Source organism: Pempheris klunzingeri, chromosome 17, assembly GCF_042242105.1.
Source record: "Pempheris klunzingeri isolate RE-2024b chromosome 17, fPemKlu1.hap1, whole genome shotgun sequence".
NCBI lineage: Eukaryota > Metazoa > Chordata > Actinopteri > Acropomatiformes > Pempheridae > Pempheris > Pempheris klunzingeri.
The window spans coordinates 22,886,404-22,904,317 of record NC_092028.1 but is presented as its reverse complement, the minus strand read 5'-3'; the positions used below and the strand labels follow the sequence as shown (position 1 = coordinate 22,904,317).

Sequence of the window (17,914 nt, the reverse complement as noted above, 5' to 3'; positions counted from 1 at the left end):
GCACGAACATCTTTCACCGTTTCTTCCACAAGTGTATGTGTGTGTGTGTGTTTCTACATGGCGGCTTATGAGTTCGTTCTTGGCATTAACTTTTGCAATTAGCACCTTTTTTTTTTTTTTATTTGAGAAGCTGCTAGCATTTCCTGGCACAGCAGATTTAAGTGTTGTCTTGTGTCTGTGTGCATATATGCATGAATCTCTAGAACCCACCTCCAGGAACAGAAAAAAAAAAAAAAAAAAGATTGTCTTTCCACAGCTCCATCTTTATTTTTAGAGGCTGGATGCTGATAAGAGAGAGGAGAAAGCAAGGGAGTGAGAAACGGCGTCAAAAGTGGGGGAAAGGAGGGAGAGAGAGAGAAGGGAGAGCCGAAAAAGAGGGGGGATTAAAGAGGGGGAGCGAGATGGTCGGGGGGGTTGCGCTGGTTCCTCGGTGGTTCAGGAGAGTGGTAGAAAGAAATGCAATGTGATGAGAGTCCTTCCTCTGAGTGAGCCAGCGAGAGAGAGAGAGAGAGAGGGAGAGAGAGACAGAGAGAGAGAGAGAGAGAGAGAGAGAGAGAGAGAGACAGAGAGAGAGAGAGAGAGAGAGACAGAGAGAGAGAGAGAGAGAGAGAGGGAGAGAGAGAGAGAGAGAGGGAGAGAGGGAGAGAGAGAGAGAGAGAGAGAGGGAGAGAGAGAGAGAGAGAGAGAGAGAGGAAGAGAGAGAGAGAGAAGGGGATGTAACCACACCAGCCTCCCGCTCGATGGGGGAGCAGAGGGGAGGGGAGGGGGGGGGCTCTGCTGCTACTGCCGTATAAAAAGCCAAGCCTGAGAATCCGGCACCACAAACTCACCACACATACACACACACACACACACACACACACACACACACACACACCGGCACACATAGATCCAGTGGCTGCTCTGTATCTCTCACACTCACCCACTCTCTCCCTCTCTCTCTCTCTCTCTCTCTCTCTCTCTCTCCCTCTCTCTCTCTCTCTCTCTCTCTCTCCCTCACTCCATTCCTCTGGGCTCTGCATCCTTGTTGCTTCTTCTCACAAGTCAGATTGTGTTTGTAAGTACGTGCTGAATGTCTCCCTCTGTACGCCTGGCTTTCCTTTGGTCTTTACGTCTGTGTGAGTGACTGGGTGCCTACTTTAGTGTGACTGAGCGGAGCAGTAAGGAGTATCAAGTGTATGTGGGTCTCTGTCTCACCCTCACACACTTGCCGGTCCTCTCGCAACTCTTCTCGGGATCTCTGGGTCCCTTTCCTCGGTGACAGGCTCCCCACACCAAGCAGTCACCATTTCCGCCCCCGGGAGACCCACGCTGGCAGCGCAGCCCCTTCCCCGACTCAGCATCGGGAGGAAGACCCTGGTGGCGGCTGCCGTAGGGGTTATGCTGGTCCTGGTGCTGGTGGTCCTCATCCCCGTGCTCGTCAGCTCCGTGGGCACAGACGCCAGCCACTATGAGATGCTGGGCACCTGTCGTATGGTGTGCGACCCCTACCTGAACAAGGGCACTCCGGCCAGCAGCACCAGCTCCACCGGTCTCCAGGCTGAGGCAGAGGCGCTGAGCGACCACAGCAACGTGCTTCCACCCTCCACCTTACTGCAGGGTCCACAGGGGAAGCCTGGCAGGCCGGGCAAGCCCGGACCACCTGGACCACCTGGAGAACCGGGGCCACCAGGACCAGCTGGGCCTCCTGGTGACAGAGGGGATCAGGGAAGGACTGGGATTTTGGGTCTGGGGGGGAACGGAGCTATTAGCACGGCCACCTACAGCACGGTGCCTCGGGTGGCCTTCTATGCAGGGCTTAAGAACCCCCACGAAGGCTACGAGATCCTCAAGTTTGACGACGTGGTCACCAACCTGGGCAACAACTATGATGGCATATCGGGCAAGTTCATCTGCAGCATACCGGGCACATACTTCTTCATCTACCATGTGCTGATGAGAGGAGGGGACGGCACCAGCATGTGGGCAGACCTCTGCAAGAATGGCCAGGTTAGTGTTTTAAAAGTTTTTCTGACTTTCCTTCCGTCAGTGTGCCGGATCCCTCTGATGCCCACTCTCCTCCTCTCTCTCCCCCCCCTGAATCCTCTGTGGGGGCTCTCTCTTAAAATTCCACGTCATGGAAAGCTAATTTTTCACAAATCCAGTCAATAAAAAGTCACATTGTGAGGCAAGCGTGCGCATCTGCCGTGCGCCTCCAGAGCCCAGAGCGCACAGCTGTGGCACCCAGCGCGCCTGGAGCTGGAGATGTGTTGACTGGTTGGAGCCCCGTCCCTCTCTGCATGATGCGTCCTGACATCGCTGCGTCCCGCGACCCAAAGGACGGTCACAGCTCGGGCTGGACGGGGGGAGGGAGCCGATCTGTTCGGCATTTTTAACAGCTTTTCTGCATTAGCATTAAAAAGGAGAAGAACATAATAGTAGGAGTTTGTTCCGGAGAGGCTTTAGTGGAAGTGTGGAGAGATGATGGAGGTGGGATGTTTGAGGCGCTGCCTCTTAATTTAATTTTATTTAATTTCATCACTGAGTGTTTAGTGTATTAAAGGAGTAATTATACTGAATTTCGAGTTATGTGAGTCAAGCCTTTATTATTATTATTATTATTATCACTAATATTATTACTATTATTATTATTAATACCAGTGTGTGCACCTATTCATTAGACATGCCTCCTGCACCTCCCAGGCTATGCGGGCTGCTCTGCTCTCTAGGTGTAAAGAGTGGAGGAGGAGAATATTTGGGCTCTCTGACAGTTCTTGGACTACCTGTCTGTCCGGACTACCTGTCTGTCCGGACTACCTGTCTGTCCAGCCCTCCGGACCGTGCTGCCCGCCTGCTTCCATCCGTCGGGGCGCTCTTGTTAAAGGCATCAGGACGTGGACTTGATCTATTCTCAGCTTCTTTGATGCATCGTTTTAATGGGGCTCTAATTTCATGTGGCGCCCCGGAGGGTCTTCTCAGGTCGGTAATGTGTGCCAGTGTAGTCTGCAGCCTTCCGATCAGCCGTCACATCTGTTATCTTCAAAGTGGCTCCTAAATACGTGTTGCCCGTAAAAAGACGGATGTTACACAATAGTTGGTGCAGATATTATGTGCTCCGTTTGTTCAGGCTGCAGCTGGGACTCTGACAAATAGTTTGTGGTATTAAAAAGGAAAATGTGTGAATGTGAAGAAAACAAATGAGCAAAGAAGCATTTAAAAAAAAAAAAAAAAAAATAGGCTCCGTGCTTTAGGAAAACTAATGTCAGTAACATCAACATGAACAAATTGTGTAGCTTCTGCTCACTTCAGTCAGTTCTGTGCTACAGTGTGTTACATGAGGGGGTCTGGGGGTGTCCATGCCTCTGTGATGTCTGACTGCACGCCTCTCAGGCTCAGCTGCACTGTCTGTCTAAGTCTTGGTGCTCAAAGTGAACTGAACACTTGGAGACTAGTGAGAGAGGCTTCTTTTACCAACACAACACTTAACGTGGTTAGTGATGAATGCATCATTTAGAATCTTCATCAGTGTGTGACTCACCATCATCAGCTGGCTCCACAGACACATGCATCCACCAAATCTGACCCTCCGACCGTCCTCACGCCATTTCCCATCAGCCTCTCTGAGCTGCTCCACATCTGCAGGCTGGGAATGATTTCAGTTTGGGTTCATTTTCATGTTCTTACATTTTTATTTATTTATTCATCCAGTGGGTAAATAAGTGAGGTCATAAACGCACAGTGAGATTAAAGCAGGGAGCTTTTGGGGTCTCACGCTACGATGTGTGCGGCGTGGAGGTGAAATAGCAGTTGGCACCGGCTCTGAAGTCAACCTGCAGTCTTACCGAGGCAGCTAGAGGTTAATTCCTTCATCCTCGCCAAGTTCACACCCAGCAAGAAAAAAAGAGTTACAGCAATCGCCTGCTATATATAATGTCTCACTCAACAGTAATGTTTATGGGTGGGCGTAAAAGCATTGATATATAATAGGGGAAGGAGAACATATGTTCCTATAAAACGCCTTCTGTTCCCGCTTCATTGTGCTCCCAAGAGGAGGGTGTGGAGGTACTTAAGTCAGACGCACACAGTGTGCATCTCCAGAGACCCGGTAATGTTTATAAAGTGGTGGCTGCTTCTCTTTCTCTGTATTCCTTTGTCCTATCACAGCTTATAGGCAAACACACAGTGCTCTTGCTGTGGTGTTTAATAAGTTGTGTACTTGGCTGATGGAGAAGGCCCCAGAGCCTTCGTCCGGGTAAATGACTGTGAATGGTTATAAATGTTGGGCCAACTTATGCTACATCATTGATGAAGTGCAGAGAGTCACACTGGTGCTTTCCTCAGCTCATTAAGGCTCCGAAACGCTCCACTGTGAGTTGGGACAGCGGAGGCCAGGGAATTGAAGACAATAGCAGTATTTTATCATCTTTTGGCTTTAGTGAAGCGACGGGTTTCCAGGCCCTGCAGTGCTGTATCACTCCAGCATGTGCTCCCCCCGTTCCAGGGGTTCTTACTGTGTCTAACATCAGTATCCAAGGGTTATTTTATTTCTTCTACTTCCTCTTTTCACAGAGTGCAGCACAAGAATCCCAACTCTGTCCCCAGAACTTTGACACTTTTCAAGCTAGACCAAAGAGTGAGCTTCCTGGTAAACAAATAAGAAATCTATTTTCAGCATAGAACACTTTATCCGCTCTCCAAGTTCCTCTCCACACACTGTTTGGCTCCTTCAGCGCCTCGTCTTTTACCGGCGTGCCAAATATTCCAACCAACCCTAAACTCTCTCTCCAGTAAATCAATGCTGTGCTATAACCTGTCTTGGACACATCCTGAGAGACACGGCGGCGACAATGAAGACAAATTCATCGGCTGCAGTGGCAGGCGGAGAGAAAAGAGAGGACAGGAAAGACATGGTTATTGTGCTATTGTGCCACGGAGTCTATTTAATTGTAATTAAAAAGCTTGAACCAGATCCAGGATGTGTTTGCGCTTCTCCTCTCCGTTCCCTTCTTAATATTGTTATTAATCCGCAAAACCGTTTCAGAGTTAATTAAAAGCAATGACTTCAGCGTCAGTCTCTCAAGAGGACCATAGTGAATAATCACTCTGTCTCCTCCTTTAATAAGCTTCAACGTCCTTCGTGCACATGGCTCTTCCCTCGCAATTACTGCAGCAGTCTCCTCCTCAAACACACACACACACACACACACACACGTATGCCCCCGTCACACACACCCCACCCTCCTAACCCACTGCCTCAACCCACCCCAACAGTGCACTGCCCTCCATCTCTCCTCTACGTCAGGTCTACAGGAGCTCGCTCTTCCACAGGAGCACAAAGTTTCCCCTCTTAAAAAAGGAGAACTTTTTTTTTTTTCCCTTCTTAAAAAATAGCAAAACAGAATCCAGATTGCGGTATCACAGAATCGATTTGCTAACACACAATGCCATCAATATTCTTCATTGCTCTCAAGTGATGCATTGCACTATTACAGAATAAGTCAGAGCGTACCATCGTCTTCGTAGATTCTGTTTTTGTGCTCACCTCGCTTCAAAGAAAAGAGATCGTCTTACCCAGAAGTGTTGTTCAACTTCAGTCGCATGTCATTTCCTCGTCAATTCACCTCAGTTCATCGTACACTCCTCCATGGGGGGGCCTTGGGCTCGGGGGCACACGAACACAAGGCTGTTGATCCTGCTGCTGCGTGTCCAGGTGAAACCCACGCATTGTGTTTAGCATGTGGTGTCAATCCCAACATTAAACATACTGAGGGAGCTGAGCCATCTGGATGAAGGTCTGCTCTGTTTGATTTGGTTATTGACATACTGTGTGCTGTAAAGAAAGGTGTGAATAAAAAAAAAAGAGGTTCCATTCAATGGCTTTATCACTCAGGATGCGCTGTGGTCTGTATCGATTCTTCACAAGGTAAAGGCAGAAGTTTTTTTTTATTTCTTTTTTTTTTGCATTCTTCAGTCAAAACGTGTGAGAAAAAATGTGAGTGACCATTGTGAGCTCTAAATACACAAGTTATCTACGCACAGATACAGCAACAGTTAGACTTGATTGATTTTAACATTCTGGTAATGTTCAGACCTGCTATTCTTCATCGTGGTCTGACTTCAGCACTGAGAGGCCTCTGTGTGTCTGCCTGGTGTAACAGAGAGACTCTGTCTGGAATAAACAGACCGGGTTTGAGAGAGCCACCCTCAGTCCCTCCGGCTCTTCGCCTGCGGTATTGATCCCCTTATGTGTATGTGTGCATGCATGTACGTGCGCCTCTTTCCTTTTTCTGACAGGCCGATTTCTTTCTATGTGATGTATACTGTGGCATTTCTTCTATAATCAGCCGGGGAGGTAGTGGAGGCGGACCTTTGGCCTTGATCTGCTGTGTAATTGGACATTGGATTTGACACTCTGCCGAGTGGAACATTAGAGCTGGCCTAATTAGGTGCGAGGGCTATCAAATGAAGATTGGCCCATGTTGTTAGGAAATACCACACAGATTGGAAATGTCAAGACGACATCGGGCTGTCATCTGCAAGCACGGGGAAGAAAATCTATCATTTATTGGTGAAGTTTCAAAACTTGCTCGAAAGCTGCCTACCACTTGTCTGTAATAATTCTATTACTTTGAAAGATTGTACACTGAGCTCGTCAAACAGAGAGCCATTAGAGCCCAGGAGTGCACACACTCCCCTCGCTGGCATCTCAGATTAAGTAGCTCATGAAATACTGCTATAATGTCTTGTGTATTGCGAGAGCAAAAACATACGGTCTAAAATAGGCTATGGATTGTCTCCCGTGGCTGCCTGACTCAAGGATGCTATGGTGTTGACTCACAAGGCTTCTTCATTATAATGAGGGCCATATGGGAGAGAGACAAGTGCCCCTGGCCCTCTTATGCAAACATCTCTCTCTCTCTCTCTCTCTCCGTCTCTCCCCACGCCCCTGACATTTAGCCGTCCCCCGAATTCAGTTTCCAGTGATACCCACAATTATCCTCTCCCTCTTCACGGGAAAGCAGCAAGTCAATGGCTTCAAATGACTCACAGTCTGCTACATGACTCAGTGTGTTTAACACCGTTTACTCCCCCCCCTTTAAGATGAATATGGGTAAGACATCAACAATCGCCCCAGTGAGGGAGGATAAACCGGCTATTGTATGAAAGATGCATGTAATAGCAGAGCTGACAGTCTGCCGCTCACCCAACACATACAGAAACCCAGTGTGCCTCATTTTGAAGGAGGCTTTTTTATCTAAGAAAAAAAAAAAAAAGGAGAGTCGCTGTGCCTCAGGGTTACTGGGAAGCACACTGGAAAAACAGGCTTAGTGTGAACAAAGGTTGACAATTTTGCAGTAAAAGTCTCTTTTCAGACGATGCTGCGAGCAGTGATTGTGGTTTTGGTGTTGGTGCTGGAGGCAGGCAGAGCTGTGTGTCTCAGTAATTAACTGAGCGTGATGACTCAGACACAAGAAAGAAAAGAGTGGCTGGATTGCAGGTCAAAGTTGATGCCTCCTTTTATTCCACCACTGTTTCCTCTGACAAGCCTTTTTCGGGAGGAGCTGTCTTGTTTTCATCCTCTTTGTCCCTGCTGCTGAATTGCAATACTGTTACTGTGGCCTGTTGGAGGCTCCTACAGTGTTTGGATCAGGTATCAGCGGTGCATGGGATAAACTAATAATGAACTAACACCCGACAACACACTCACCTTTAGCATTAATCTAAGCAATTTCATTAACGCCATGGATTTGTGCAGCGAAGTCATTCTTGCTTCAAAGGAGGCTGAGCAGGTACAAAGACAACAGCTGCTGAAATTAATTCTGGAAGCCTTTCTCTTCTTTCGTCTGACAGATGGCAAATCTTCTGTTACCATATCATCGCTCTTATCGCGTTTTCATTCAGGCTCCTCCGACAAATAAACCTGTAGCACATAAGCGACCCGACGCTCACTGACATCACAAGCCTTCGTTCTGCATGTATGTGGGCAGAAACACATGTGGATGCGTGCGTGTCTCCTCCAGTCTGTGTGTGTTTGCATGTACAGTTGTTCAGTGAAATGCTGGACTGAGCTCAACAGCGGTGGCAAACTATCTAAGCTGCTATTAGGCATGCAGTTCACGGCAGGAATGTTCAAACACAATTAGATGGCAGTACACTTTGATTTAAAGAGGACCAATAGACTCGCTGATGCAAAATGGAGGCTCAACATCAAGTCAACAAATCCCTGTCAGAGGATCCATTAGACATGTCCTTGTCACAGCGACAAAGCCTCTTGTAAGATCACTGTCCCAGTGGGACGATACCGGCTCCTCCTGCACCAGACACAACAGATAAAACTTCAAATTGTCCCGATTTTCATTCACAGCATTCTAATAAAGGTTTATGATAGAAGCAGCCCCGGCCGCCACACAGCACTGCAGCTGCTGAGTGAGAATAAGCTGATTGTAAATGAAATAACTCTTTATAGAGGAGAAGTAACAGCCAGTATTATAAAATGTGCCGTGAATTTATCTGAAATTACGGTAGATTTATTATTCTTTACATAACAAGGAGAACTGTGATAACCCCCATGTTCTTATTCACTGTTGTGCACAAGTTCAGAGGATCCACACTTGGTTTTTCCAGGCACGCATTATCTATTAAGCCCAAGCGCAGCCTTAAATTTTCTGTCTCCTATAAGAGTATTATTCAATCAAAGCCATCACGTTGACGAAGTGACGGATGCAAACACGCACGAGCAGCCACAAGGAAGACAACATCGCATGACACCTCATTTACCATCGCTGGAGACGGCGCTTACACCCTCATGCTTTGTTTGTCTTGTCAAAGTTCCTCTACATATTCTGCATCAAGGTCACGCGCTGCCAGTTGGCTGTTTGTCCTGCTATACGTCTGCCGTACCCTGGAACTGAAGCTCTGGCCCATATCCCTAACAAGTTCCTTGTGTGCACTGGAGAAAAAGAAAGAAAAATAGCTCCAATAGAAGCTCCCTGATCATTATTTCAAAAACAGTGAGAGGTTTTATTCATGCGTGCTTATCATTAAACGCAAACGAAGGAGGCCTAGACTGCGGCAGTTAGTCTCAGAAGGGGATAAAAACCATTAGAGCAGAGAAACAAAACAAAACAAAAATATCATTGTGGAAGAAGTGGAAGGATTTCAGGAAGGAAAGTTTGCTTTCACCAGGGCTTTGCTCTTTCTGGGGCTGCTGAAGGAGAATGTTATATATATGATCCTCCTCCTCCCCCCACAAAACATCAATCGTACACTTGAAGAGGTTTTAAATTTAGCTCCTTAAAGAGCAAATGAAGAGAATAATTTAAGCTATATTACACATCTGCGACATTGCCAGGGGTTCCCAGGTTCTGTGTGAACACCCACAAAGCAAATGTTTTGATAAAGTTTTATTAAAATCCCAAATGACAAATCCTCCCGAGCCATCGTCACCAGCCCCCCCACAAACCAGAGCAGTAACCCTCTAATAGGATGCTGTTTACTTTGCACACTCAGGGCACATCATATCATATTAATATGCACTGGACGCCGACATTTCAGGATCAGCACAGGAGGCTTTGTTTGCACATCGATATGAGCTGCGCTAGATTTAATCAGGAGGATAAACAATAAAAAAAAAAAAAGTACAATATTCCATATATTACCCCTGCATCTTAACGGCTCTCCTCAGAATTTCATTATCCAGATTAGTCTTTAGAGCAAGTCTCACACTGACCACGGTACACCGTCAGAAAGACTGGGAACCTTTTTCTCTATATAACCTGACGAAGGTCATTAAGACCCAAGTGTTGCTGTGAATTAATTATTCTCCGAGTCTGAACAACCAACTCTTCATGTTCTTAAACATAAAAGTTTTGCTTCTTCGTTTTTCCTATTACTTCCTAAAATTTTGAGGTTTTTCAGTGACAATAATGATGTTAAGGGTGCTGATGAAGTGTCAGCCTTGCTCTTCTCTGCCCCATAATTCAATGCGGTGAGCTTAAGGCAATGCAAAGAACAGTTCTGTCTTTGAAAAGCATTCAGAGAATTGAGCATCTGCAAGTGGACTTCACAAGAAATCCAGCAGAATATTGGCGGATCCCTAAAAAAAAAAAAACAGCTAGCTGCAAGGAATTAAAATTCAATATCTTATCACAGTAAAACTTTTGAGGATTGTTTTACTCTCCGTGCCGACTTGCTGTATTTAATATGCTCGTAGAAAATCAGTGCTAATATTGGTAGTAAATAGGCCGAATGGTAGTTTTTCTGTGGCACCACGTACGCTGCTGATTTCTGCAGGATACTTGCAGAAATGTTGTTTCCCCTCAGATGAAGTGCTGTGAAGAGATGTTCTGTAATGCAATGTTACCAACACACTGCAGCACGTAGCTCCGTTTGACCGGGTTCAAAATAAGGTGTCACAGATATGGCACCTCGCCACTGAAATGCTTTTACAGTAATGGTGCAGGAAAGACTCAGTGTAACCTCCAGCGTAAGTCTGTCTGTTTGTCATTGTGCTGCTCAGGAGAAAATCACTTAAGACTCTCACATGCTTCTTTTAAGGAATGTTCTGCTCTCTATCACAGGCTTTTAACTCTTGAGCCACTTACAGCTTGAAAACCCACAGATTTTAAGAATAATTTGCTGTTTCTCTGTCATGTATTTTAACTGTGATTCTGTGAACTACTGAATATGCACTTCACAAAAGCTTCGCATTTGCTATTTTAATAAGACTTTGCACGCCTCTGCACATCCTCTGCACACTTTAATGTTTTTAACAGCAGGCTGTTAAAAATCAGCAGAGGCTGAGCTGAGAGTTTAGCTCGAACAGTGAGAACTATTATGGCAGGAAAGACTATAGAAGAACATCCTTCGTGAAATGTAACAGGATCCACAGAAGAAGACGCTGAGCGACTGAGAAGTCACATCTGGGAAGTGTGGAGCAACAATAGACCCGAAATAGATAAAATTGCACATAAATATATAATTTATGATTTGACTATATCTAAATGTCAAGAGAAGCTGTTCCAGCCTCCCTGTTAGGTTTGGCAACAGTGATGTTTTCTGTGCAGGAGATCTCTGTCAGAAGCTGGCCTCTCCTCACATTTTGTCAATATGCCTGTTGTGCGTACTCCTTAAATAGGCCAACTAATTATTGGGCATCCTCGATGCCGCCTGTTGGGCCAGCTTGTCAACACCCGCTCGAAAAGCCCCGATTTAAAGCTGTGTGGACAAACAGCGAGCCAAGGCGACGGCCAGGGTGGACTTTGGAGACCCGATAATGAGCCACAACAAAACACTTGAAATGCACGTAAAATATTGATTTTGATTCAACCTCACTGACCAGACTAAGTGACTAATTGGCTTATTTAACCAGTGGTTGCTTGAAGGGATATAAAGCACATTCCCTTTTTTTTTTTTTTTATCTCAAGAGAAAATAACGACCTTTTCTTTCGATTCGATTTCATTTAAGTTACGACTGATGCAATTCTCCTTGTTAGTAACTGTTTAAAAGCATTGAGATGCTGTGCAGAGCCGCTCCAGGCCAAAACCAGCACACTGGACTGAAAATGAAACAAGAACTATTACAGTTAAAGCACCTACTTTAAGTTTTAATCTAGCATCCATATGGGCTAAACTGGGTAGGAATTAGTCAGTTTTAGGTGAAGTGGGGTTGACGTTAATGTCCCGACCTCTTTGCCGTCCACTCCTCCCTGCAGAGACAGACCCACAGACGTGGTGATGCTGTGCCAGGCCTGGACTGCAGTCTGGTCTTCAGCAGTTGATCCAGAAGCCGAACAGGACTGAGATCCTGAGAGAGAAGAACACCGGCCATAAAACCTCCTTCTTTCCTCCCAAACTGTTCACCAGATGTGAATGTGAACGCCTCTTTAGAGATTTAAGTTCTTTGTCATTATAAAGTGGAAGTCAAAGTCTATTTGCAGGCCACTGAATACCTGAAGAAGGTGGTAGAAAGCCGTGTGCTGCTCTTGTGATATTTTTTTTTTGAAGTGAATGAATACAAAGCTAGATCACTGGAGGACTTTTTTAAATTTCAAATCTAATATGCTGAAATTTAGAGCCAAAACAGCAGAAAATACTGTTTGTCGCTGTCCAAACACTGAACAGACTGCACTGTACCAAATAAGGTTCATGCTTATGGAGGGTTATATCTAATTAGGCCTATTGGCTCAGCAGACAAAGACACACACTGGATGCTGGCAACATCCATTACATGACCTTCATCGTATGTCTCCTCTGGTTCCACCTTCTACTCGCTCTCCTTTGATTTTATTGTTTAGTGTTTGGCAAAGTCTTAATATCTTAAAAATTGCAACTTCAGATGGAGCATTTTGTTGTAGTCATACCTCCTGATAACAGTGTCTCTGTCTCACACACACACACACACACACACACACACACACGCTGGAAAACCCAGCTATTGTTTCAGCGCCCATTTGGCACCGTGGCTACACCTCCCTCCCCAGAGAGAGAGAGCATGTTTGTGGTGGAGGTCTTAATTAGCCAGGACAGGTTATTTAGAAAGTGCTCCAAATGTCCTATAGCCATACTGGCAGAACACACACACACACACACACACACACACACACAGCCACACACACAGCCACACACACACACACACAGCTAAAAAATCCTGGAATGATATGAAGATCTTTTATATGATCCAAACTCATTCCAATGAGTCTTGTCACTCCCCACTATGAATTAAATATTGCTGCTTGTATTCAGGAGGCATCTTCGATGTTGTTTTTTTGTATTTCTCAGTCATTTCCTCCACAATCAGGACCCCCAGAGCTGCTCTGCTGTTGGGTTCCTTCTGTGGACCTTTTGTTCCAAGGCTGACTGTTAGGTCTTCTGTGGAAGAGCACTGGCTTGATTGAAACCATAAATCTGTTTGACAGAAAGGCCTGAGGTTTGACTGACCCTGCAGTCGGTCTTCTAGCTTTAATAATCATAGGAACTATTTGTTGTGTCCAGTAACTCGTTCAACTGCCAAATGAAAAACTCTAATGATATTTTTCCTAACAGACACATCCTTCTTCTATGCAGCAAACTTTGGCTCTTTTGGCTCTTTCTTTGTTTGCCGCTTCATTACCTCACCCAAGAAGTAATTATGTTTTTATGTTAAATGATTACTCGTATCTGTTTGTCCTCTATAATTAGAAGAATATCTAAATAAATAAATAAGCCCCATCAATAGATAAGAATAAAAATGGGGAACTTTAGGTCATGGAAGAAAAAAAGATGTTGCTAGTTTTTGTGGAGATGTGTTTCCAGGCGTGGCTCCAGGACATTAGCACTATTTCTCATACACTTTTACAACAGGAAAAATAAATAAATACAAATTCGAACCCATAAATCACATAGATCTTGGTCTTTTCCATTATTAAAATAAAGAAATACTGTATATATATATATGTCCTCATATAAACTGTAGCTAACAAGCCCACCCATTCTCCTACATGTTCGTCTGTGCCTGTTCCTCCAGGTTCGTGCCAGTGCCATCGCCCAAGACGCCGACCAGAACTATGACTACGCCTCCAACAGCGTCATCCTCCATCTGGACGCAGGGGACGAGGTTTACATCAAACTAGACGGAGGCAAAGCCCACGGAGGCAACAACAACAAGTACAGCACCTTCTCTGGCTTCATCCTCTACGCAGACTGAGAGCAGACAGACACAGAGACAGTCAGACAGGAAGAGGTTGAGAGAAAGAGTTTGGGGGGGGGGAGGGGTGTGTGTGTGTTAAAAGCCGGAATGCTTTCTAGTTTTCCTAATTCTCTCCATCATCACGGACACCTCTGCTTCGTTCCCATCAGCCAAAACATCCAGGCTCTGTAGCCGAGCCTGGATGCAAAGCTCCTGAGGACACGCTGAGGGGGGCCTGGCGGGAGGCATGGGAGGAGTGGGACGTGGGGGGGGGCGGAGGTGAGCCGGTTGTTGCCGCACTCCTCGCCACGATGCCGACGTGTCAGAAGCTCCTCGCTTACAGTGTCTCTCCTCTTCAGCCCTGCTCCATTGCACAGAAATATCAACAAGAAAAATGAAAACCCTGCAAAAGTGGATGATCTCACCACCTCTGCACAGTGGCAACAGTCAGCTGTACTGTCAGTGGACTCAATTGACTGAAACTCGTAGTGTTGTTCCGTGCAATTTTCCTTAGATTGTGTTTTTATTTTGTAGACATGCATATTCTACACAAATGAGATTTAAAAAAAAAAATAATAATAATATATTTGTCCCTTGTGAAGATATCATGTTTGACTGAGAAAATGAATTTGTGAGATGTTGTTTGTGATGCAGCTCAGAGATCTAACAGCTGGAAAAGAAATCTTTAAATCAAGCCTGTCAGTAGCCTATTTCATGGCAGTGGGTATTTTTCTTTCATCGCTGGGTGCAGCAGGTAACTATATATTGTTCATGTGGAGAATAACAACACATTCTGCACTGTACCTTCCAATGCATCTGATAAAAAAGGATCTCATTTAGACAGTAACCCTTTCCTAAATCCACCTCACGCTCTTCATACACACACATTGTCCTGCTGCTGCTGCTGTTCGGATTAAAAGTAGAGTTCAAATCGTCTCCTCGATGTTCTAGTTTTGTGTAGACGCTCTCCTCGGCACAAGCGGCCATGTGATGAGGCCAGAGATAACCTAGTTGAAGACTGCACACGCTCTTTCTTCTTCTTTGCTGTGCTGACCTCTGAGCCTTCTCTTGCCGTAAAGAAAAATATGGCTTCTGAAGTGTAGGGCAAGGGAGAGAAAGTCACAAAGACGGAGAGAGACAGAGTTAGAAGTGAGTGAGGTGGTGGTGGTGGTGGGGAGGTGGAGGTGGAGGTGGAGGGGAGTGGGGCAATTTTTCTGTTTGGGTGTCTCTGAGCTTCACTGGATGTCATCCATTCATTAGCTGCATATTCACTGACACACAGGCATTATGGTAATATTTACTCAACATGGCGGCCAGACAGCTTGCTTGAGAATAAAACTGATTAGGTGAGTGACTTGGTCTATCATGACTGCACGTTTGTGAGTGTGTGTGTGTGTGTGTGTGTGTGTGTGTGTGTGAGTACGTATGTGTCTGTGCATACCAGTGAGTGTCTGCATTTTAGCATGTGCATTGCCATAGTTACATCGTTCTTTTTCAGAGTTATTCTGTGCTACAGCCAATGACAGATATTTTACTCAGCAGCCAATGAGATTGTGCTCTGTAGGGTGGGGAGCCTCTATAGATACGATGAGAAGAACAAACAGCTTGTAAATGAAATCTATGACATGTTTGTCTATCTTATCTTTTGGAATTGTTGAATACATTTAAATAATAAATGGGATTTTTTGAGTGACTTGTCTCACGAGAATTCTTGCATCCCAAATACGCTAATTAGGGAAAATGATCTGTAAGGGATCTCATCTGCTCTGTGAGACTAACTAACGACACGACTGGAAATGTGTGTTTCTTGTTTAAACAGAGAGTTTTAACAACGGCCTGTCAGTGCAAACATTAAAAAAGGTCCTTTCAGCGAGTCCCTCATCTCTCTTTTCTCTCCAAGAAATAAAGTATATTTAGGGTGATGGGTGTCGAGGGAAAGATGTCTGTGTTTATGCTCCCCCCGTCCCTCCCTAAAGTGATCCTATGAGGCGCTCTCCATCTGTAAAGGTGCGCTCAGAGATAAAGACCCTCCAACTTTAGCAGCATCCACCAGTGGAGTTAAACGCACTTCTTGAATGCTGATGAGTCCTTAAGGACATGCAGGCTATTCCTCAGTCGGCAATCACAGCGTCTTTTCACAGATCCTCATCAACAAAGGCATGATATACCCAGGAAGTGTGGACGGAGGGGAAGATGGGGAGGAAAGATTGAGTGAGACAGAAGAGGAGCGGAATATAGTTTGACAAAGACAGATGGAGACATGAGAGAAAGAGTAGGCCGCAGAGAGAAGTAATGGGGAAGGGATAGATAGGGAGGGAGGGAGAGGGTGAAGAGAAATAGAAAACAGACAGACAGTAGGAGAAGGGGGATGGTACCGATTTGGGGAGGAGAGGGAGGAGGGCCGGATTGTTTTCAGGGTAGAGCGATTCCCTGTCGAGACTGTGTGAGGTGTCAGGAGAGATTAGCCGGCGTGAAGCTGGAGGAGAAGGCCTGAGATAGCTGGGATTGGACAAGTGTCAAGGAGTGGACATTCCTCAGACCTGGCAGGATGGGATGTGACACCGGCTGCTATGTTGTTCTGCGCTACTCTGCTCCTCAGGGAGAGAGCCTCCCCTCTCCGCACCACCTCATCCATTCCCCTGTAGCATTTAACAAGCTCGTGCACGCTGGTGGGAATGAGAATGTTTGAGTCTCGTTTAATTGTACTAACATTTGTAAATCGTCTCCACAGTAATTTTAAAAGCATTATGACCGAAAACAGGACAATCGCTGAAAAGAAGCGCGCAGCAGCTGTGTTTTAGTGTTTGACATCAGGTCAGACTTTGTTCGGAATTTTCAAACAAACTGGCACAAAGTGGGAAATGGCTGCTGTTCAACACAAATGGACTTGAAGCTGTCAGAGCTTCTTGCAAAAACAGATAAAAGGGGCAAAAGGAAAATTGATTTCCTGTTTACCTTTGGACAAAGAAAAGCATCCGCCTCGCTAAAGGGAGAAACATGGTGGAAAAAAGTGAGTCTCACAGCTCAGCACATAGAATACTTATTATTCTAGATAGATAGGTAGATGGATAGATAGATGGAGAGATGGATAGATGGATTGATAGATAGATGACGTAATGAAAAAATGAACAGCACCAGTTTTGATAATGATCCAAATGTCTAAATTCTTAATAAATGCACAACATTTCAGCAGTGTGGCATCTGGCAGATGTTGACTGTTCAAGAAAGGAGCAACTGTGGTGATTTCTGGGTTATTTCATTATGTCACCTGCATATCCTCATGAGAGAGACAGGGCCCGGGGGGGAGGGGGGGGCTCCCTCAGCGTGAGCTCGCTCCAAAAGCCTCAAACCCGCACTCAGAGGTAAAGTGTGTCACAAAGGTGGTCATCGACGTCTCTGTCGACTCGCACGTCCACATAAATCAGGCAGAATTTGTGAAAACCTCTAAACTAACTTTATACTATATAAATATATATACTATATATAAGGAGAGCATTCAGGTCTGACTGTCCCATAACGAAGGAGAAGTGGAAATCACTTCAGTTTTTGGCTTCAACAAAGTGAAATGAATCTCACTGACTGAACACTAACTGAGATAAAGACCAACAGACTTGTCTGTTTTCTAATCTGTTTTATTAGCTGCAGGACCAGCAGAGTAAAACTGATCCACAGAGGCCTTCATCATCCTGTCAGTGTGAGGAGGCTCTACTGTACTGTGTTCATATTACAGGTAGATTTCCAAAGGAGGTGATCAGAGAAAGGGCAGCACTTATTACAGTCAATTACGAGCCAAAACTCAGAACATAACCTCTTCCAGAGGAGGTTAGAGTTGCAGCATTAGTTACCTTGGCGATCCATCCAGGTTAACAGAGAGCCACCTTCATGACATCCGTCTTTATACTAACACACTAACATCTCTTCGTATCAGACCCTGCAGGTGTGTTTCTAATGCCGTGTTGTTCTAAAAGCCCTGCAGACAAGAAGAGACACGCTGTGTCCAAAACCACCTCTACTCACTGTGTGGCTCACTGATTCTAACTGTAACACTAAAGATACCAGCAGTGGAACAAAGAGGTAGAAAATCACCATTATGCATCTCTGCTCCCTATAGAGTTCACTATTCAGCGTGAAAGAGGAATGACTGTGTGTGTATTTTACATTTTGACGTACTGCCTGACTCATGTTTTATAGTTTTTAATGGCTGCTGGAAGTTTCAAGAAAGTTTCCAAGTGAGAAGTTGAATGAAGTTAAATGAAACGAGGGGCCTTT

At 45.3% G+C, this 17,914-nt stretch overlaps 1 protein-coding gene across 1 annotated transcript; it reads left to right on the top strand.

The window, feature by feature from the left end:
- Window positions 1-1,362: 1,362 nt before the first annotated feature.
- Window positions 1,363-13,663, top strand: c1ql1l2 (complement component 1, q subcomponent-like 1-like 2). The gene is made up of 2 exons (XM_070848120.1): window positions 1,363-1,989; window positions 13,484-13,663. Exons 1-2 carry the CDS (start codon window positions 1,381-1,383, stop codon window positions 13,661-13,663), a joined length of 789 nt encoding a protein of 262 aa, XP_070704221.1. The 5' UTR covers window positions 1,363-1,380.
- The last annotated feature ends 4,251 nt before the right edge of the window (window positions 13,664-17,914 follow it).

Excerpts from the sequence above, each read along its gene's own strand:
- c1ql1l2 (XM_070848120.1), top strand. The coding sequence starts at position 1,381 with ATGCTGGTCCTGGTGCTGGTGGTCCTCATCCCCGTGCTCGTCAGCTCC. Across the intron at positions 1,990-13,483 it reads ACCTCTGCAAGAATGGCCAG|GTTCGTGCCAGTGCCATCGC; the intron begins GTTAGTGTTTTA and ends CTGTTCCTCCAG.